At 42.7% G+C, this 23077-nt stretch overlaps 2 protein-coding genes across 10 annotated transcripts in view; one reads left to right on the top strand and one right to left on the bottom strand.

Moving 5' to 3' along the window:
- Positions 1 to 23077, bottom strand: part of DSPP (dentin sialophosphoprotein) — a 126088-nt gene that overhangs the window by 75026 nt on the left and 27985 nt on the right. The gene's annotated exons all lie outside the window — the stretch shown is intronic.
- Positions 1 to 23077, top strand: part of SPARCL1 (SPARC like 1) — a 44624-nt gene that overhangs the window by 6409 nt on the left and 15138 nt on the right. For all 6 annotated transcript variants that reach the window (XM_005667002.3, XM_021100260.1, XM_021100261.1 and 3 more), the window contains 2 exon segments: positions 18882 to 18945; positions 22598 to 22774. In XM_005667002.3, the coding sequence (XP_005667059.1) occupies positions 18892 to 18945; positions 22598 to 22774 (231 nt within the window). In that variant the 5' untranslated portion in view covers positions 18882 to 18891.

Consider the following 23077-nt stretch of genomic DNA (forward strand, 5'->3'; position numbering starts at 1 on the left):
TCCGAAGGCTAGACAGAGGCTAAGCCTGTGGAAGGTGTGTGTGCTGGGGTGGGGGGGGATGGCTGGGACAAGTGGGTGCTGGCAAGAGGGTGTGAACACCTTGTGCAAACCTGCAGCAGAAGGGATCGTGGCCCCTTCGAGGAACAGAGCAGGGAGAGATGTGAAGCCTAAGCAACTCCCCACAACGCCCTCTTCCCTGAGCACTAAATGTATTTATTCCCCCCCCCAATTCATGTTTAATGCGCATCTTTAACGTCTCTGTTGAATTCTGGTTAGACTCAAAGTTTTGAAGAACCATGTCTACCCCTAGCCTAGCGGTGTGCAGTTAGGCGGGATGACAGGCAGCTGAAGGTCAGAGCTCCAGTGAAGTCTGCCTCTTTGAGTCTTAGTATATCGTGTCCACTCACAGGGCTGGAACAACTTCACGTCAAATGGTGACTCAGCAGAGAGCTCAGAATAGAAAGGCATTTTCTTAATCCTTCAGACAACTTTAATGCCAAGCTGCAGAGCTCTCCCCAGAGACTCATTGATACTTTAAAAACCCTAAAACATCAGTGTTAACTCCGGATCAGGTAACAACATGCACTTGAGAGCCAAAATATGAGCAAGAGGATTTGCTCTTTGATAACAAAGCCTCTGGCTACCATGTAAAGTCAGGGTGGCGAGAGGGAGAGTGCTGTTTGAGCCTGATTGTGAAGAGCTTATAATAATCATTTTGTTCACAACATTTCCCTGAAGGGAAATTTTTCCGTAGTTACAATGCTTACTAAAAATAGCAGCCTATATCTTCCTCCTGATATAAACAAACTCAACGAAAGCTACCTGGCCTTATTTGGAAGCGTGGATGTACGTACTCCAGGGAATAAGATGCTAATAGTCAGAAGAAAAGTAAAGTAAAAAAAGTCAGTGCAAACCTCTCCTTCTCCTAGGGCGTACATTAAATCCTCCTCAGTTCTTCCGACTTTAGACAAGGTAAGATGAACAGATCAAGTAGGCATCATCTGCCTTGAAAACCAGCAATGCTAAAGGAAGTTTCCTTGATCTCAAAGAGAAGGAGGAGGACGTAAGTTTGGCTGAGGCTGTCGATGAAGGAGCCAGCAACCGGGGGTGGCAAGGAGGGGAGAGGTCAGCAGCTTGAGGAACTCAAGGCAACATGAGGGACATTCGATTGAAAAAAACTTGAAATCAGTAACTCCCAGCACTAAAATTTCCCAAGAGTCACTGACATAGCCAATAGAAGAGGCGGAATGGATTAGCAATGAGATTCTGCTGTGTCGCACTGAGCGCGACGTCAAGTCACTTACGATGGAGCATGATAATTGGAGAAAAAAGAACGTGTACATGTACGTGTAACTGGGTCACCATGCTGCACAGTAGCAAAAAAAGCTGTATTGGGGAAATAACAATTTAAAAAAATAGAAAAAAAAAAAAGAGAGAGAGAGAGAGCTGGAAAACAGTAGACTCCATGCCTGTTCCTCTCTTTAAAGAAACGGACTGCCGTGTTCCCACTCTAGTTCAGTGGTCCGACAGCTTGTTAACACATAGGAGGAAACAAAAGAGCAGGAAGATGGAAAAAGAGGAGGGCTATAGGGAGACAAGGAATGCCCAGTGGACGCAGATGGTGTAGATTTACGTGACAAGGCAGGAGGCAGAACTTCAAAAATAAAATCTACATTTTCAATGTAAATTTAAATTAATCTTCTAAATTAATTACATAATGTTCTTTTAAAAAACTGTAAGCACTGGAAGTTCCCTGGTGATCTAGCAGTTAAGGATCCAGTATCGTTACTGCTATGGCATGGGTTTAATCCCTAGCCTGAGACTTTCTGCATACCACAGGCATGGCCAACAAACAAACAAACAAAAAACCTCTAAGAACTGAAAAGAAATCAAATACACCTTCTCTGACCTAATCTTATTCCAATTTAAACTTCTGGAATGGAACCAATACAAATAAGAACTTAAAACGAACCACAGGACCAAAAATATATTGTTTGTTTGTGTTAAGTTCACTCCTGAGTCTAGATGGAGAATGATGTTCTAGGTGCCTCCCCTTCTCTAGGAGATCGAAATTTCAGGGCACCAAGAGACAATGAAACCAAGAGGCAGAGGGTTTCATTCAGAGGAATGTCCTATGTTTCCTACCAAATATCAAGCCATCTTTAGCTGTCACAGGCCCGGCTTTCCACCCTCGACCTGAAGGACAACGCACTCACTGGTCCATCGGGGGGGGGGGGGGGGGGGGGGGGCGCTGACATACGCATGGCCCGTTTTGCCCATGCCTTTCAAACCAATCTCTGCAGGTTTGGCTGGGCTACCTTTCCAGCTAGAGGAAAGAATATTCAAGGCCTTTTCCCTGTTTTTTTTCCAGGGACAAAACTGGTAGACCTGCTGAGAAATCTAATTACAACCCCCTTTCATGGTGAAATCCAATTACAACCTCTCCAGCAGTGAAAGCCAATCCTTTTGATACAAAAAGAAACTAAACAAAGAGGTTTCAGACTCTGGGATGTGTCTGTGTTCTGCTTCCTTTCTTAGGCATCTATGAAGAAAGGTTGCAGTGACCTTGACCTGCTTTGCTTAGGAAAAATGGGCATACTGTAACTACCCTATGCCCATAAGAAGGAAAAATATTTTTATATCCAATGCCAGGAACTTCTGGAGATTTTCTCAAGGATCCATTGCTTGAGTAAAGCAAAATCTTCCACATACACACTTTTGATTCAGCAAGATGACTTTTCTTTTTGAACTTGAAATGCCATGTTAAACAAGAAAAAAAATGCAGTGAGTTATTTAAGCTAGTATCCTCTTATAATCTTTTCCTGGCATCTTCAATGCCTTGTGCCACCCTTTCGGCCAACCCATTCCCTTGAGGGAAATGAGAAACGGCAGTGCTACCTGAAGAAGGGTCACCCCAAATCCCTAAAACCTAACTGAGATTAATGGACACAGTTCTCCAAACAGTCATTTATGGAAATAAATATTTTACAAATACCTGGAGAAAGTCCACAATTGTTAAAACAGTAAAATTACAAGCCACATTCTAATGAAATCTCTATCACTGCAACATCATCACCGCAGAACACTAAATACGTGCAAGACCCAGATTTGCAGCATTTCCCTCTAAACGGGCACAGGTTTTAGAAGGAGCATCCAGGCAACCAGTAAGTTTTTAATTGCATATGAATGGAGTAAGGACAGGTATATGCTTTTGTTTGTTTGTTTCTTCGTTTGCTTAAATAGGATAAAATTCACCATAAATTCAATTACAGTGCTATGCCCATAGAGTTAATAAAAGTACATAAACAAGGATAAGAATCCACCATTCAAAGTGACCCTCAAGTAACTCCAAAAGTAATGAATTTTTACCTTACTCAATTCGACTTGAGTTACCCGATCATTTTAATAGTATGATAGAGGGACCCAATGGGAAGGTAGCCTGAAATCTACGAAAGTCAGAAGAACCGATCTTGATAATGGGTCAAAGAAAACCTGTAGCTGGTTTCAAGATGCCACAATTGGTCAGATCTTCATGCTGTCTTAGCACACTTGGAATCATTTTTTAACTATCAAGCCATTTGTTCAGCGAATTTCCCAATCTTTTCTTGGAGACTAAACAACTTTGAACTAACTCTAAATCAACACAGCATTCTGCTGAAATTCAGAAGAAACAAAACACTGAAACAAAACAAAATGCTGAGCTCCAAGTGTCACCTGCCCTTTTCTTTTTCTTCCCTGCTCCCCAGTTCTCGCACATGTAATGGTAAGCTTTGAGGACCTCAGAGGGAGGGGTAGATTAAGCTCTTTCTAGGAAAATGTTTCAGTAGTTTCCTAAAGTATAGGCAGAGGAAACTACTAGAATCTTTTGCTTTAAACCCGGAGCTTAAAGCTTTTGGTGGTCCTGCGTTCTAGATATGTACGAGCTTAAAGCTTTTGGTGGTCCTGCGTTCTAGATATGTACTGCATCTAGATATGTACGGTGTGGGGGTGGAAGCCCAGCATCAGCTCCCTATTAAAACACCTGACTGATGTCTTCTTGTGATATGAAAACAGTTTAAAGTGACTGATTTCAAAAGCAAATGTTTTCTTATAATTTGAAAGATACTCTGATAGGAATATTGCAAATTCCTATAGCCTGAGATCTGAATAGGATTCACTTCTTTTCTTTCCCAAAGGGTAACACACAAAAACCCAGCCCATGCTTACTCTACATTTGGTTCTTTGTTGTTTGATTTTTCCCAACTCCTGTGTTTTACATGGTGGCCCCCGTAAGGGCTGAGGTTATGGTTATAGCTGGAGGTGGCTGACTCACCTCATGCCTCACGGAATCTTGTTAACAGGATTAATCCCTCCAGAGAGCCATGGCCCAGAGTCAATGTGCTGTGTACACTATAGTGCCATGAGACCCCACATAGTCATTGTCCAAAAAGAATCAACAACGCGGTCCCTTGTACAGTATTATTCATCCAAAATACAATTTCGTTTTAATGTGGCTAATTAGGCTACTCTTGATTAGGCAAGTTTCTGTACCTTCTGGGACTAACCATTCAAAAACAGTATTTTTAGAACAATGTTTAAAATGGTCAATCGGACTAAGTAATGAGTTGGGTTTCCTTTGGTGTGGTGAAAGGACTGCAGTGGAAGGGAAAAGAACAGAGAGACAATTTACTTCCCAAGTCTCCAGATTAATCCTGGTGTCACAACATTTCTGAGACTGCATGAAAAGAGAAAGGGGAGAGTAAAGTGAAAAATGCCAAATCCTGACACAAAACACTCCCAGAGTTAATTCAATAACAACTTCAAACCCCATGTGAAATAACCTTTATTGAGTGCTTTATTGAGTCACATTTTAATACCTTGTAGCTTTTGATTCGGTCCAAAGTGAGGGTGGCTACGTTCCATTTAAAAAGAAATACGTGCATGTGCTAAGGCAGTGTTAGGAAGGAAAACTTCTTTCTCCACCCTCTTTTGTTCAGTAATGGGGCTTGCAAATTAAACTGACAAAGGACAGATTCAAAGGTGAAAAAGGTGTATTCATATGCGTACAGAAGCCAACAAAAGTAGTTGGCTCCTTCAGTTGTTAAAGGCCTATAAACCTAGCTCAGGAAGAGAAAGGGAAGGGGGAGAAACAGCTTCTGTAGAAAAAGATTTCTTCGGGGAAAATAAATGAGATGAGAGTTTGTGATGTTTGTCTATAAAGGTATAAGTGGTTCTTCTGTCTTTTTCAAGGTCATAAAATTCCCTTGGAGAGGATTTTACGGTAGATTTACAGCAGGTCTCTCTCCTGGGAGTAGAAGCCACCCTAAAGAGGAAATTTATGGCAGTTCTCATTTCTCAGAAGTTTCTGCTTTTAGTCAGACAAGGGAAGCTCCAAGAAGGCTTCCTTCTTCATCTGTTGAATCTCCAATGTCTTTATCTTAAAATAACCTTTATAACAACTCTGGGGTTCTGAGTGGGTTCCCACAGCAACTACAGAAAGACTTGAAACAGGGCAACACTGGAGAGGGGGAGACTTTTGTTGGCAGGGCATCTGAATTACATGAAAACCCAGGAGTCTCAAATTTTCAATCAAGGACTGTATGATCTTAGCAGGGAAATGACAGATCCAGGCAGGAACATCGAATTTGGGCATTTGAGGAGAGTGACATTAATGGATAATTTACCAAGGTGTGGGCAGAGCCCGGAGAAGTTCCAAGGGATTGTGAGAATAGACTAGTAAGAGCTACGCTTGTATGCGCCAAGAAAAGAAGGACTTTTTGATCCCAGATAGAAAATGCTGGAAAAGACACTGACAGGGGCTGTGACCATCAGGAGTGGAACACAGTCACAGAGAGGGCCCCGAGAAGACACATACCCTGATTTGACTCTCTTCCTTCCCCAAATCTCTCCCCCGGGGGCACCCCACTGGCAGACCCCCAAGAGAAACCATCAGGCAAAAGAACCAATGATGCAATTCACACAGGCCCTGGGGCAGCCAAGCCTGGAGAAGGCTGGAGAGTGGGTGTGGAGTGGATCTGAGGAAGTAAATGGATATGCAGAGGGGAAAAATCTCTTCCCAACGTGGGAAAGGCAGAAGGCCCAGCTGTAGACAGCTGTGTCGTCTCGCTGCCAGAATACATCTTCTTGAGCTTCCCCTCTGAAGGCATATATAAACCTAGGCTTTTCACCCTAGTTTCAAAGACCTCCTCCAACCCCAGCCAAGAAATCCATTAGGCTTTATTGAATCTTTCTTTCACAGAAGTCAGGGAATGTGTAACATTGCACCACTGGGACAAGCGGTAGTTTTCTTGATTCAGTGTGTCAGCCTTCATCCAGGCATATGAGAAACCCGACCATGCACTGAATCTTGGTGAGAGTGCTTTCTTTAGCAGTTCACACAAAAATTATGCATCAAAGCCCACCATTGTCTCCCAACACCATGAGCATGAGGCTACTTGGAACTGTTCTTAGGTACATTTTGCTGCTTTTCTTACTCCTGGAAGAGAACCCAGTCAATAATTCTTGGTACATTCACAGAGCTGAAAGCACTTGAAATTCCTCTCCCAACTAACTGAACTTAATAACCGACTTACTCTATTAACAGAAGAAGAGAGACAATTTCCATTGAAGCCAAAGTGGGTCTAGTGGCTGGTAGAGTTTAACTAATAAGGGAAGTTCAAATAAGAGCAGTCAGAGGAGAAGAAAGCTAAGAACCTGGCATTCAGAGAAAAGAAATTCCAAGGAGGTTGAGAATAAAATAAATTCTGGGCTAGAGAGACAAGCCAGAGGCAGACAAAGGGCTAGGACAGATGTATCTGATCATTGGTAGGCTTCAAAAGGTGAACTGTCGTGCTAGTAATACCATGAAATGAATCATTCAGATATTATTAAGTCCTACAACATGACAGATAGCTCAGGCCTTCAGATGAGCCATACTCAGGAGGGGATTCAGAACTTGCGAACCAGAAGTTTACAAGCGTGTAAAGCTTTCTTTTTTAAAAAACAGAAAAATCAAAATCAGGCATAGGGCTTTGTAAGGGGCCTATACAAGTAAGGATCCCTAAAACTTACACTTCTTAGCTTTGTGGTACATCCGCCTCTGGTTATACTCAACAGTATATGGAATAAATAAATGTAAATATGAAAAACCCAGCATTCACTGAGAAAGAGGCACTTAAATGGCAGATATCAGAATATGATATGAGCAAAGAAAAATAAATATGGCCAAAGTCATTTTTCCCCCACACCACAGGGCTGGGAGTGGTGGAGACTTTCCTGAAGGGCTGGCGAATGCCTCAGGAAAAGGACAGAGCTCTGCCTTTTCTCGTGGGTGAAATGAGACCCACGAGATTGGTAAGTGGTGGGTGACACAGTAAGATGAGGACCCCTAAAAGGAATGATGAGGAGGTGTGGAAACAAGGCTATTGCACAGTCTTGCCAAAGGTGAGCCTGTGGGCATCCTCTAAATATAGTTAAAGCCATCCCTCAATTACACACCAGAGAACAGGGAGAATGTACTCATTTCCCTGAGCTGGAGAATGTCCACGCCAGCCCTTTGGAAAGTCCTGCATCCTTTGGCTTCCATGACCCTCGCTTGTGACTGGGTTCAGTGGCACAGGGGGGGGTGAGGTGACAGGTGGGAATACACGGGTGATACACTTGCCACAGTGCCTGACATATAGTAAAATCTCAAAAGGTATAAGCCATTGCATTTTCTATGACGTTAAACAGCCAATGATAAAAACCTACTTTTTCAGCAAAACAATACCTTGATGAACACGTGTGATTCTACTTCTAATGAATATTTCACTCAAGATCTTTAATGTTCATTTTTATTCTTCATTGCTGCTTATAAATTGTGGCTTTAATCAACAATTACTTCATAATGTCTCAAGATTTTTGTGGGTCAGGTGTTTGGACGGGTCACTCAGAGGTGCTGGGCTGGCAGGTGAGCCCCTCGGAAGGGTCCCAGGTGGCTCCACTCACATGTATGGTGCCTTTGCCAGGACAGGTGGAAAGCTGGGAATCAGCAGGAACCATTGAACAGGGACTTCTGTGGCAATACAGTCTCTTAAAAAGTGGCTTGGAACTCCCAAAACAAGTGCTCCAAGGGGTCAAGGTCAAACTCCCAATGCTTCTTCTGAGCTAACCTCCGAAGTCACAGAACATCACTTTCCACCTCCATCATCTGGTCAAGTACGACACTAAGGCCAGTCCAGATTTGAGGAGAGGAGACTTTGACTTCACCTCTCAGTGGAAGAAGTTAGAGCCATCTTTTCTATATCACACTGTTTACACATATTAAATGAAAAACGTGGGAGTTCCCATTATGGCAAAGCAGAAATAAACCCGACTCATATCCATGAGGATGCGGGTTCGATCCCTGGCCTCGCTCAGTGGGTTAAGGATCAGCGTTGCCATGAACTGTGGTGTAGGTCCCAGATGCCAGCTGAGATCTGGTGTTGCTGTGGCTGTGGTGAGGCCGGCAGCTACAGCTCTGATTGGACCCCTAGCCTGGGAACCTCCATATGCCACAGGTGTGGCCCTTAAAAAAAAAAAAAAAAAAAAAAATGTTAGAAATTCCCTCAAGACAACCACTCACGTAAGTTAGAATAGAGTTGACCTTCGTGGAGGTTTAGTTAGTTCTTCATGGAAGACCTGTTTTTGCCGTATCAAATGTCTCATCTGGATATCCATTTTGATGGTATATGGGCCAGCCAGGGGAGGAACTCCAGGCACTTGAAATTTCCAAATCCTGGGCTTCCTCAGAAAGGACATACCTATACAATGGTGTCTAGAAGTCATCTTTTCAAATTCCAGATAAGCTGCTCCTGAAAGTCTGGTAATGAGACACCTTGTTCCTAGGAGAAGGAGAAAGCTCCATTCAAAGCTCCCCTCCACCTCTCTCTAGACCCAGGAGAAGGAACAGAGGGGCAAAGGAAAGAGAAAACTAACTTAAGAACTCTAAGTAAAAGTCTCTGTGAGGAGTTCCTGCTCTGGTGCAATGGGATGGGCAACATCTTGAGAGCCCTGGGACGAAGGTTCAATCCTGGCCTGGCAAGAGTGGGTTAAGGATCCAGCATTTCTGCGGCTTAAGTTGCAACTACAGCTCAGATCTGATTCCTGGCCCGGGAACTTCACAGGCTGCAGGGCAGCAAAAAAAGGAGAAAAAAAAAAGTCTCTGTGAATTATTATTTATTAGGGTTATGAAGCCTTTTTTGCCTGATGAATGTTTCAAAGAAATGATATCTTTCATTTCATTTCTATAGTTAGTAAAATTGTCAAATGACTATCTGATCACATTTGAATCTCAAAACAACCCTAGAAGATAAAACAGGAAAGCTAATATTGTTTTCCTGTTTTGTAGATGAAGAAACCAGTGACTTGACCAAAGTCTCTTGGCTGCTGAAAAGCAGTGCCAGTCTGGAGTTAGAACTTCCAGTTCTATACACACCACCTGTCTTTAGCTATGCTGCTGCCTTGGAATAAGTTTGTACATTTGGGCAAAATAATATTTATCTACTTGCACATCAATACTGAATATTTAAGTCTTTGAGAATAATAATTCTATATTCAAAAATGTCTCACTTCTGCATGTTTCACATAGTTTTATTTGTTCTTCCTGCAAAAATAATCTGCATCTTATAGAGAGTGCACACCAAATTTTGAATGTCTCCAAATACATGACTTCTTACTTATCCAAGAATAAATGGTGTTCATCATTCTTAGCAAGAACATCATGGGTTTCATTTTCAAAGCACTTTGCAAGCATCCGCTAATTAAGCCTCCTGCAGTCTTCATTTTCACAGTTATTTTCAAAAACCTCTTATTTTCCGGGATAGTTCTCCACTCTGTCTTATTACACAAATTAGCACATTTGTTTCATTCTTAAAATAAGAAGTGAAAGGCCACGGAATTATTTTTGATCAATGTGTGGCAAATACAACTCGCTCGGTGAGACAAAAACGCCCAGTGATGGGTCTGAAGGACCGAGCGGGACACAGCAGAGGAACGTGGGGCCTCCAGCATTCGAGACACTGGGTGGTTCCACAAAGTCCTATCTTTACACATACAACACAGGCATCTGCTTTACAGCTGAAAACTTGAGGTGGTTTCCTCCTAGGATCCTTCTAAATGAGGTAACCATATTCTGTCTTTATGTTTTACTTTTGATTTCAGGATGGAAATAAACATTAGACCCCTAAAAATTAGGTCCAGCCAAAGACACAATAATAATCAGGGACCATGCAGAAAATATTGGGGTTGACTCCCAAAAGGCCTGCAGAACTGGCCACCTAAATTCATACGATGTCCCTATACTTATCCTATCTTAATATGTCTTCTCCACCGATAGGCCCAAATTCTCAGCACTCTTGGGTTCTCAGCTCCTTTGGGTTAAAGCCAATGTGAAGATTTCTCTTACCTAAGACTAGAAAGGCACTAACTCAGGAATTTTCTTATCTCCTATCTATGGATTAGATGCAGGCAGAAAACTAGAATTTAGATGTGTGGAATATAGAACAAGTGAGTTTGTTTTATTGTGTGAACTAATGTAAAAATATTCTGGAACTAGGACTCTCGGGCAGTTTAAAATCACCAAGGGGAAGAAGACACGGAGAAAAAGTAAGGAACACTAAAGATTCATTTCCCTCATACCACACCAAATATAAGCCCTAAGTGGCTATCATGACACTACTGATGACAGGCACCAGGCAGAGCAATGGAAATAATAATCCTTTACACGCATATGTTATTTCAGAGTTTGTGAAGAACTTCCTTGCCTGAGTGGCTCCCTTTGACCCTGGATTTGTTATTCCCATTCTACAGATGAAGTTTGGAGAGGTTAAGTAATTTGCTCAAAGCAGCATTTAGTACTGGGCAGAGCCAGGGACCAAAGCCAGACTTCTTTTTTTTTTTTTTTTTTGTCTTTTTTTTGTCTTTTGTTGTTGTTGTTGTTGCTATTTCCCGGGCCGCTTCCTCGGCATGTGGAGGTTCCCAGGCTAGGGGTCAAATCGGAGCTGTAGCCACCGGCCTACGCCAGAGCCACAGCAACGCGGGATCCGAGCCGCGTCTGCAACCTACACCACAGCTCACGGCAACGCTGGATCGTTAACCCACTGAGCAAGGGCAGGGACCAAACCCGCAACCTCATGGTTCCTAGTCGGATTCGTTAACCACTGCGCCACGACGGGAACTCCAAAGCCAGACTTCTGATTTCTAATCTGCAGCCTGTTCTGCGAGACCAGGTTGAAAGCCCTGGATTCTGAGTCCACAGCACAGCCTTCTGGTCCTGGATCACCTCTTAAGCCCGGCACATTTAGCCAAATACTGTAGATTCCTCGAGCTTCTCTTTAGAGTTAAATGTTATCTACCCTCTTTTCCTTAGTGTATAAAATGAGATGGCATACAAGAAAATATGTTATAGGATTTGAAATCCTGTATAAATGTGCAGAAAATATAACGAAATCCAATTAACGAATTGATAATTCTAGCGCCCTTGCCTCAACGCATCCTGACAGATAAGCGTTCCTCCCTTTCGTGTGGAAGAACAAAGAACCCCTTCTTCTCTGCAAAGTTAAACCTTCCACCAGTGCTTACATTAGACCAGCGAATATTTATCAAGGGCTTACTGGGACTCTATTATCTCATTTAACCTCCATTCTCACTTTACAGATAAAGAAATGAGCTGAATAATTTATCCAATATTATGCAAATTAAGTACTGGAGCCCAGGAAGTCCTGTTCCACAATCTATGTCTTTATCACGGTGCAATACTGCCTTCCCACTGACTCCAGCAACTTCTTCGTTTTCCTCCATTTCAGTTATCTATTACTGCGTAACAATCCAAGCCAAAATTAAATGACTTAAAACGAACCATCTTGGGAGTTCCTCTGTGGCTCAGCAGGTTAGAGGCCTAGCATTGTCACCGCTGTGGCTGCGGTCCCTGCTATGCTAGGGTAGCTGCTGGGGTGCAGATTCAATCGCAGCCCGGGAACTTCCACATGCCACAGGTGCAACCAGAAACAAAACAAAAAAGTCACCTTATTTGCACATGATTCTGCAACCTGAACTGACCTTAGATGGGTCATTCTTCTGTTGATCTTGTCTGGAGTGACTCGTGAGGACACAGCAAGCTGGGCACTCAGCTGGGGCTGAACCACCCCACGTGGTCTCTCATTCTCCAGGATTCTCTTCTCGTGGCTGCCTGTCAGTCCGGGTCTGGAATAGCCTCTAGCCCAAGGTTTTTTACAGCCTGGCAGAGGCTTCCCCAGGAGGACAAATCCCACTGTGCAAATGCTTCCCAGGCCTCTGCTGGCATCATACTTGCTAAGGTCCCATTGGCCAGAACTAGTCACAAAGCCAAGGGCAAAGTCACAGGCCATGAGAGGCAGAAGGTGGGGTTCACTGGGGGCCCTCGCTGTTTGCCACGTCTCCTGGTTTCCCCCGTCTTCTCCTTCATTACTTATGCTTCCCCCTCCGCACAGAAAACACTTGGATGACCACATGAGAATACAGATAAAAACCTCCTGTGACTGCACCTTCCGCTTTAGCTACCGTCTTACTCCCCTTTCTTTCATAGCCAACCAACCTGAGAGAGGTCTACACTCCCTGTCTTCCCTCCATCACTGTCTGTCTACACCCCGGTCACTACAGACTGGCCCCCACTAACACTCCTGCACCCAAACTACTCTCCCTCAATGCTCCAATAACCTCTGCATTTCCAAAGGCAGTGGCTAAGCCCTGGCCTTCTTTATGCTGACCTCGCTGTAACACGTAACACGTTTTCTTTTCCTTATATGACTCTCCTTTCTCTCATCCTCTCTCTTTAGTTCTCCCCATCCCTCTAATGGCAACTAATGGTATTCACTCACAAAGTTCTGGATCGCACCCTCTGTTCTATTCACTGTATATCTTTTTATGCCAAAAGCATTCAAACTATATCTTCAGCCCCAAAACTCTATGCTACCTCCAGACTCATTTATCTAAACACATCTCTACTCAAATTCAACAAGTCCAAAACTAACTCATCATCTTTCTTCTAGGACCAGATTCTCTAATCTTAGTATTAACACCAACATTTACTCAGTTCCCCAAATTAGAAATGTGATAGCCCAGAATTCCTGTCGTGGCTCAGTGGTTACTGAATCCGACTAGGAACCACGAGGTTGTGGGTTCGATCCCTGGCCTTGCTCAGTGGGTTAAGGATCCGGTGTTGCCGTGAGCTGTGGTGTAGGTTGCAGACTCAGCTCAGATCCTGCGTTGCTGTGGCTGTGGCATCAGCTAGCAGCTACAGCTCCAATTTGACCCCTAGCCTGGGAACCTCCATATGCCGCGAGTGCGGCCCTAGAAAAGACAAAAAAAAAAGGGGGACAGCCCAAGACTCTTCCTTCTCTTCTTCGCACAATATACGATGTGTCATGAAGTCTTGCCTGTTTTGCCTTTAACTATTTCTCAGAGCTGCCCAGTGGGTACACCGGCAAATGCTTAAAAACCAGCTTTTGTGGGAGAGAGGAGGATTAGTAACATTTGATGACTTCCACGGTGTAACCCTCCCACCACAGCTGATTTCAAGCTACTACCGTGACATCGCTGGACAGAACTGGGAAGAGAATTACCACACATTATACAGTAGTTCCATCTACAGATACAACAGGCAAAAATAACCTCAAGAGAGTAATAATAAATGTAGTAAAATAAGTACAAAGTGGTGAGTTTTGAGTATTTATGTCTTTTGTTTTCAATACAGTTAATTTAATTATGTGCATACAATTTAATTTTCAATGATGGCTTTGTTTAATCACCAGCTCACAAAATCCCTGAAAATTTAACAAATCGTTCTTATGAGCCAGCACCAGCTGGCGCGATCCCTCTCTTTTCCATTCTCAGGACCAAAGGCAAAATTTGAGGGTCTGACTACTTCCCATCTTGATATTACAATTTCCTCCTAGTAAATCTTTCTACTCCTTTGTCCTCCCCAAAGCAGTCCCAAGGACGCTTTCAAACATTCAAATCTGGTTCTATCACTCCCCTACTTAAAATCAGTCATTGAGTCCTCATGGCTTTTCAGCTGGAACTTAAAACTCTTAGTTTAATGCACAAAGAATTGCCTTGTCTTGAGCTTTAGCTCCCTCTACTTCACCCACAAACACCCTAGGGACTCAAACACGTGCCGTGACCGTCACCTGTGCTGCTTCCCCCTCTCGCCTGCCCGGCCATCTTTCGTCAGCTAACTAGTACTGAGCGCTTTTCAAACCTCGGGTCCAGGACTCCCTCCTCGGAAAGCCTTTTCTCTACAGGGAGGTAGAGCATAGTAGTTAAGACATGGACATAAAACCAAACAGCCAGCTCTTCAACATCAGTTCTGCCACTTAGCTGAGTGACCTTAAACACACTAATTTTTTTTTCCTGTTTTCTATTTTTTTTTCATTTTTTAAAGCTTTAGTGAAGTATGTTGACTTACTATGTTGTGATAATTCCTGCTGTATCACAAGTGATTCAGTGGTACACAGACACACATCCATTCTCTTTCAGATTCTTTTCCCACTTGGATTATCAAAGAATACTGGGGGGAGTTCTACACAGCAGGTCCCACTGGCCGTCATTCCATTGACCTCAGTGTACATAAGCCAGTCCCAAACCCATCGTCCATCCCTCCCACCCTCCACACCCATCTGTCCCCTTTGGTAGCCAAAGCTTGTTTTCAGAGTCTGTGAGTCTGTTTCTGTTGAACGCATCGCTTTAGTCTCCTTACTAATAACACGATGGAAATAAAGGGCCTTGGAGAATCGTTCAGAAGATTCAAAGAGTTAGTATGATCCAAACCCTCAGAAGAGTGCCTATAACTGAAGCACTTAGGACTCAGTAAATGTTAGCGATATTAGCCGCCTCATTGCAAAAGCTTCTTATCTGGATTTCCCGTGCACTCATTCCCATTATCCTTGATGTAAAATCATCAATTTATGTGACCTCCTTCTTTCTAACTCTTCATTCAGGAAGAATGTGGCCCTGTGCTTAGGCAGTGACTAGTAAGAGCTCAATAAATGAAGGAAGGAGTACATCAGTGATGCAAGCTCTGGCCAACTGGACACATCTTTCTTCTTGACTCCTTCAGCTGCATTAGATTTAAGAAAGCGGAGGGAATTTGCGAGATCCTGTGATCAAATTAAAGGGCAATATTTCCCCCAATTTAATTAGCTATACATATTGCTGTAAAGGCTAAAATCAGAAGAAAATTAGTCTTAAAACCCACAACGCTTTTGATGAGACTTGCTTCCCCTTTTGCCGCTACCATTTATAAGACTTGTGCTGAGTGTCTTAACCTAATCCCATTGTTATGTGTGACGCATGTAGGAAAGACCTCTGGAATTAAAGGGAGCTTTGGTAAATGGGCAGGCAAAAGAGACTGGTTTTTTGTTTGTTTGTTTGTTTTTTCTTTTGGCTGTGCCTGTGGCATGTGGGAGTTCCCAGTCCAGGGGCTGAACCCATACCACATCTGTAACCAGAGCCACAATAGTGACAACACAGGATCCTTAACCCGGTGAACCCATGAGGAAATTCCAAAAGAGACGTTAAATGTTCCCATGGAAAATTATTTCTGATCTCACAGCAAAACTTAAATTATATTATTTTCTGAGGCTCTAAGTTGTTGATCCGAGAATCACAATTTGACTTTTATGGAAAATGAAAAAAGAGGAAAAATGCATTGAGCACCTCCTAGGTATCAGGCATTTTTACAAATACTGTTTCTTCTAATCTTCACAAAACTGAATTAAATGTTGTATTGGGTTCTCCAAGGTGGGGAGGGTGTTTATATAGAGAAAACTTGATTGATACAAGAAATTAGCTCCAGCAATTATGACACTGATAAAGTTCCATGATTCGCCTTCTTCGAGCTGGAGACCCAGTACCATGGTGATCTCATGTAACTCTGTGGTCCTAGTCTGAAGGCCTGAGCACCAGGAGCACTGATGGTGTATCCAGTCTTAAGTCAGGAGAAGACCAATGTCCCAGTTCAAAGAGTGAGGCTGAGAGAGCAAATTCTCCCTTATTCTACCGGTTTATTCTATACAGGCCTTCCACAGACTGGATGAAGCCCACCCACACTGGAAGGGCAATCAGCTTTATGCACACAGTCTACTGATTCAAATGCTCATCTCTTTTGGAAATACCCTCGCAGTTGCATCTGGATATAACAGATACCTGGGCATCCCACGGCCCAGTCAAGCTGTCACATAAAATTAACCATCACAAAATGTTATCCGCATTTTCAGATGGGGAATCTGAGGTTCAGAGGGTTAAGTAACTTGCCAAAGATCCCAAGAAGGGCAAGTGTCAGTTCAAGTTCAAATACATATGTTTCTAATCCCAAAGCACCATGCTCCTTCTACTAAGCCCGTAGTTCTCAGTCAGGATGAATTTCCCGCCAGGGTCACTGGGCCATGTCTGGAGACATTTTGGGATGGCATCACTGGTGGGGGATGGGGGTTTGCTACTGATGTCTAGTGGATAGAAAGATGCTGTTAAATATCTTAAAATACAAAGGACAGTCCTCACAACTAAGAATTATCCAGCCCAAAATATTAACAGTGCCAAGATAAAAAAGCCCTACACTAAATACTACTTTACATTTTAACAGGTTTTTCTTTTACAGTAGAATAGTAAAAATATGCTTATCTAAAATAGAAATGACTAGAGTTCCATACACCGATTAACTACTGATGGAATGAGTGAATGAATGTTAAATTCCAGAAGACATTAATGACTCTTTACAGTCAGCATTTACTGAGAATAAAATATTTTAAATTACCATCAATAATAGAGATAGAAAATTGAGTCTATTTATTTACTTGAAGCACTAAATATCATATACAAAATATTTTATTTTTGATACAATAAAATCATAAAATATGTATTTTTAGTGAGTTTAGTAATTTAAGGGTAGCAGCACTTTGTGGGTCTGAGATTCATAGAATTATTTCCCATTTTAGGACCATGAACTATTAAGGCTGGAGGATTGCACAGGTCACCCTCTTCACTGTTCATGACCTAAGAAAACTATCTAAGAAAAGGCAATTGACCTGCCTAAGGTCTCCTGGCCAGTTAGGGACAGTGCTGGAGCCAGGATCTAGGTCTCCTGACAGTTTGGTTTTTTCAGTATACCCTGTTTTTTGTTTTGTTTTGGTTTTTGCTTTAACATAACTGCAATGGGAAGAGTTTTCATGGAGGAGGGGTGTGGTGCACTATACATTTTTATTTAAACATTGAGTCAAAGGATATTTAATTTCAGTGCATTTTCCTTGTTTAGACTGCAAAAAGCACTAATTAAAGGGACTTTTCTCTATCAAATAACACAACCAACCTTCTATGACAAGCAACACAGAAAAAACGTATTTTGCCAAGTACAGAAAACTTTAAACCTTACAATGTTTGGAACTCTTTATTTAGAAACAAACAACCGGGGAGTTCCCACTGTGGTGCAGTGGAAATAAATCCGACTAGCATCCAGGAGGCTCAGGTTTGATCCCTGGCCTCGCTCAGTGGGTCGGGGATCCGGCGTTGCCAAGAGCTGTGATGTAGGTCCCAGATGTGGCTCAGATCCCACGTTGCTGTGGCTGTGGTGTAGGCTGGCAGCTACAGCTCCAAGTCGACCCCTCACCTGGTAACTTCCATATGCCACAGGTGTGGAGGTAAAAAGAAAAAGAAAAGAATAAGAACTACACCCAACCCCAGCCAGGGTTCAGACTGGCAGATGGAGAGATCCTCTGCAAGAAAGTGTAGACAGGCCATTCTTTTCAGAGGGTTCATGTGGATACCAATTTACTTAGCATCTCTGAGCCTCACATGGCTCATCGCTAAACTCAAAAAGTTAATTTGGAGCCAACTAAAACTCAAATGCAAGGCAACTAAGAAAAATGATACAAACCAAGTACAATTGCCAGCATCCCTCACAGATCCAGCCAAGAGTTTTTGCCACGAAGATCTACTGTTGCTGAGAAGATCAATGGTTCAAGAAAAACTGCAAATCTTGAATTTAACATGAAAGCTCCCAAGTTTAAAATGCTAGTTTAAAACACACGGTGCCTGCAAAAGCCAACCCAACTGCAGGCAGCCGCCAACGCACAGATTGCCAAAGTGAGACTCGAAATCAGGTGACCGTGGATGGTCCCCGGAGGACAGTGCGATGTCTCCTTCCTAAAAATCCGAACTGAATGTGTGAGTTTCTCCAACACTGAAGAGGCAGAGTCTGTTTTATCCAAATCTGACACACTACGTTACATCACTTTGTGACGTTTATTTTCACCATGAATATTCTCGTATCTCCGGACCCAAGATCTGCATACAGCCTTTATCCAAGGAAGCACAGTCATCACCCAACACAGGTTCTGTCAAACACAGCTGGACCAAAAACTCAAGGAGTCATTCTCACGGGGACACGACTAGGTAAAAACTGTCATTAATCTGTCTTTCCAGACATGGGAGTCCACAAAGACAAAAGCTGCCTTTATTTTTATTTTTATTTTTTATTTTTTTTGTCTTTTTGCTACTTCTTGGGCCGCTCCCGCGGCATATGGAGATTCCCAGGCTAGGGGTTGAATCGGAGCTGTAGCTGCTGGCCTCCACCAGAGCCACAGCAACACAGGATCCGGGCCGCATCTGCAACCTACACCACAGCTCACGGCAACACGGGATCCTTAACCCACTGAGCGAGGCCAGGGATCGAACCCGCAACCTCATGGTTCCTAGTCAGATTTGTTAACCACTGAGCCACGACGGGAACTCCAAAAACTGCCTTTAAATATAAAGGATGGTATCAAGTTCAATACTTGCTAAGAAGAGTATCTTTTAACTTTCACAAGGAAACATATTTACCTACCACTGCTAACTATCTTCTTGGTTTACAGGGCTAGAAAGATGAAGACTCTGCTTTTTCTCCTGTACATTTTGGGAACGGCAGCTGCAGTCCCGGTAAACATCCTTTCTTCTGCTGTTACATCTCCCCCTCCTGACATTTAGTTTAGATTAAATCCATCATTTAGATGAAAATGTTATGGGAACTCCTTGGTGGCTCAGCAGGTTAAGGATCTGGCATTGTCACCACTCCAGCTTGGGTTGCTGCTGTAGCCGGGGTTTAGTTCCTGGCCTGGGAATTTTAGCATGCTGTGGGCACAGACTAAAAGAAAAAAAAATTTTTGTGAAGTTTTTATATAATGGTTTGAAATTCTCTTTTTTATTTCAATCGTATTACTTTTTTCCCAAGCAGGGAATGACTAGAAAAAAAAATGAAATAAATTTTTTCCTTCTTTAAGAACCATCAGGTTCGACAAGATACAATTAAATATGCGGCTGTTAACGAACAATTTATTAGCCTGGGATGCCCAAATACCAAAGAGAAAAGGAAAAAATAAGTTCTCCTATGGAAGCTTATCACACTTATATGAGAAATCTAAGAAATTAGTATAAGAAATCTTGGAGCAAATACCCACACTCTCCAGCAGCATTTTCTTTAAGATTAACGCATACTGGTTGAGAAATTCCAAGTCTATAGTAAAAACAGGAGCCAAGAGGTGAAGGGCAGGAAATGGTATGGACTCCAACTTATCCTCGGGGGTCTGCCCGAGCAAACTCGCAAAGCAGACAGGACTGGAACACTCCTTTCTCCACAGTCAGATATACCAGCCCCACCACTCACACAGCAGTAAATCAGCTACACACAGATTGGATCCTTTGAGACAATGTCAGCAGCCTCAAAATACCTGAAAGCTGCCTAATTTGATTGGTTGTTTAATGGAGCCATGGCTTGATGATCATTTGGGTATCTCCTAAATGATCCATATCATCCTTTTTTAAAAATGATTTTGATGTGTCCCAAGATAGCTGGTGTACAGTGTTCTGTCAATTTGCTACTGTATAGCAAGGTGACCCAGGCACACACACATATATACATTCTTTTTCTCACACTACCCTCCACCACGCTCCATCCATGTCATCCTTAATCACATGAAAGGACTGGCGCCAACTTTTCCTTTTCACCAAAGGGGGGGAAATCCACCTCCTTAAAATAGACCTCTTTTCCCTTCTCGATTTACCTCTTGTCCCTCTCTCCTTCCCTCTCCACTGCATCTAAGAGTCTCTCCTTGCTTGGGCGATAGCTAGTGGCTAGCTTCCGGCTGACAGAGGGGTCCGCAGAAATAACAACATGCCACCCAGAACGAGTTGTTCTTAGAAAACAGAATTTATGACCACCTCTGAGAATCGTGCCTAAGTAGTGAGGAGCTGCTCCAGCTGGAACCAAATACTGTCCTCTGAAATTACAACAGGGGAATAAATTACATGCAGCACAGAGGGAAGTTCCCACAGAACCACTGTTTTCTTCTGAAAATGTGGTTTGCCTCTGCAGCTGTTGTCACTCTGTAAACAGGCATCAGAAGTGTCTTTGAACCAAATGTTTGAATGACACGCCTACACATAGACACATTCCAGATGCTTCCCCTTCAGGACAATTTGTTTTCATACAGACCCAGGCAAATGCTCAAAAGCTAAGTATCTTCTCAAAGGATTTACCTATTAAAAAGCTTGTGTGGTTGTCCCCTCTGTCTAAATTCTCCAGACCTAAGTGGATTCTGTCTGGTTAAGAACCTTCCAGAGGATATGTTGTTACAAATATATACGTGGACACAGAAGGCCACGTTCTGAAATTTTCTGAAGAATAAGCTGCCGTGGTTCCTGTGCATTTCCTCCAGCTTTTTGCTGAGGGGAGTGGAGGAGAAAAGGCATCGAGAGCAGTCTCCACGAATAAGCCGAAAATCTCCTCCACAACTGTCCTCCCTCAGGCCCCGGACGGCAACTTGCCAAACTGGTCACCATTCTTTCTCCACATTCCTCTTAAAAATGGCTTCTTTGGGGAGTTCCCGCCCTGGCTCAGTGGAAACGAATCTGACTAGTATCCATGAGGATGTGGGTTCTATCTCTGGCCTCACTCAGTGGGTTAAGGATCTGGCATTGCCATGGGCTGCAGTTGCAGACGCATCTCGTATCTGGCCCTGCAGGAGCTGTGGCGTAGGCCAGTGTCCACAGCTCCAATTCAACCCCTAGCCTGGTGGGAACTTCCATGTGCCACAGGTGCGGCCCTAAAAAGCAAAAAAAAAAAAAAAAAAAAAAAAAAAAGGCTTCTTTGGAAATTTTTTCAAATATTATTTTATTCCTTTTAGTTGAAAAGCTAATAAGAAGCAAGAGAAAAAAACACATCTAAAATAAATCCGTATTCCATGCCGTTCTTTATATTATACAGACAGCACTACAAGACCCGCTAATGGAGCAGAGTGTCAATCCAAATAGAATCTGAATTTTATACTTAGACCGGGACCTGTCTGACACCTGAGTGTCCACAGTATCTCTCTCATAAAGATTTGTGATGAATACCTGCTTAAGATATCAGATTGTTCATCTTATTACTGCTGTATGCTATCATTACTGGTTGTGTTTTTCACCTGGGTCACCTCTTAAAATTCACAAAATGTTTTCAATAGCCTCATCGTGGTACTTTTGCTCACTCCGTCTTGAGAGTGGAGAGTAGAGATGAACGATTTGTAAAACCACCAACAGAGAATACGTAGCAAAATCAAGACTTGAAAGGGGGTCTCGTATCTCTAAGTCCAGTTGTTCAGCTTCTCCATCATGCATCACTGCCCAGCTCTGCATCTACGTCCCCAGTCTTGACAGAGATAGAGCCATTCCTCTAGTGGAAATAATACTCCATAGCTGTTTTTCCCCTCCTAGACCTGGTGTCCTGTTTCACACAGTTTTTGCACTAGTTCTAGATTCAATTATTTTACTATATGACTTCTTGATGGATATAAGACTTACAGCGTTAGAAAAGTACACCAACATTGAAGAAAAGGCTTATAACTTGTTGGGCTAATGGTCAGTGAGTATTTAAAACTTAAGAAAATGTACAGTGCCGTAGCTTATGGTTAATTTAACTTCAACTTTATGCTAAACAACATTTTTCAAAATTATAAAGAATGAATACTCAGTAAAGTTTGAAAAACACAGAAAGCAATTCCAAAAATCAAAGGTTACTATTACTCAAATAATTTTTGCCCTATTTTCCCCAGTCTCTGCCTATAACTTTTTCTTTTTTTTCTTTTTTTGGCCTTTTTGCTATTTCTTGGGCCGCTCCCGCGGCATATGGAGGTTCCCAGGCTAGGGGTCGAATCGGAGCTGTAGCCACCAGCCCACGCCAGAGCCACAGCAACGCGGGATCCGAGCTGCGTCTGCGACCTACACCACAGCTCACGGCAACGCCGGATCCTCAACTCACTGAGCAAGGGCAGGGACCGAACCCGCAACCTCATGGTTCCTAGTCGGATTCGTAACCACTGCGCCACGACGGAAACTCCTATAACTTTTTCTTAATCATGGTTAGGATTTTGTTTTCACTTAAGATTATATCCCAAATATTTGCTTGCTTCTATCTTTAAAAATTCTAGAAAATACCTTTCAATTGATGTTATGAATGAAGCACATTACCCTAATAATGATAAGAAAAGAGTAAGTAGAAATTTTAAATAGTAGCATCTAGATATGAATAGCACAAATGAGTTTTTCATTTTTTCAGACACAAGCCAGGTTCCCATCTGGTCATTCCAACCCAACTGCTGCTTCCTTAAGTTCCTTCCAGCAGGCTGAAACGTTGGTAACAGCGGAGCAGACTGCAACCCCCACTGGAAGGGTTGAAGATGCAGAAAATGAAAAGGAACCAGCAGTGTCCCTAGAAGAGCATCCCCATCATAAGGTAAGAGTAACACAGGTGTACTCACATAATTGTTAAGTCTCCAGAGGTCTTAATTTTAAAGCATATGGTCAAAGAGACTCTCTTGCTGACTCTAAGGTTAATTTTCTTAGGATGGTGATCACATCGACCGCCTCCAATCTCTAAAAGAATTATGAGAACTGATGGGTTTTACTCCTTGGGTTGAAGTGCTACATCATTGTTTTATTTCACAAAATTCAAATTCAGGTTAAACTTGCAGCTATTGGGTGTAAAGAATATCATAGGTAAGTTTACAGACATTATGTGAAGACAAAGAATAACGAA

This window comes from Sus scrofa, chromosome 8 (genome assembly GCF_000003025.6).
Source record: "Sus scrofa isolate TJ Tabasco breed Duroc chromosome 8, Sscrofa11.1, whole genome shotgun sequence".
Lineage (NCBI taxonomy): Eukaryota > Metazoa > Chordata > Mammalia > Artiodactyla > Suidae > Sus > Sus scrofa.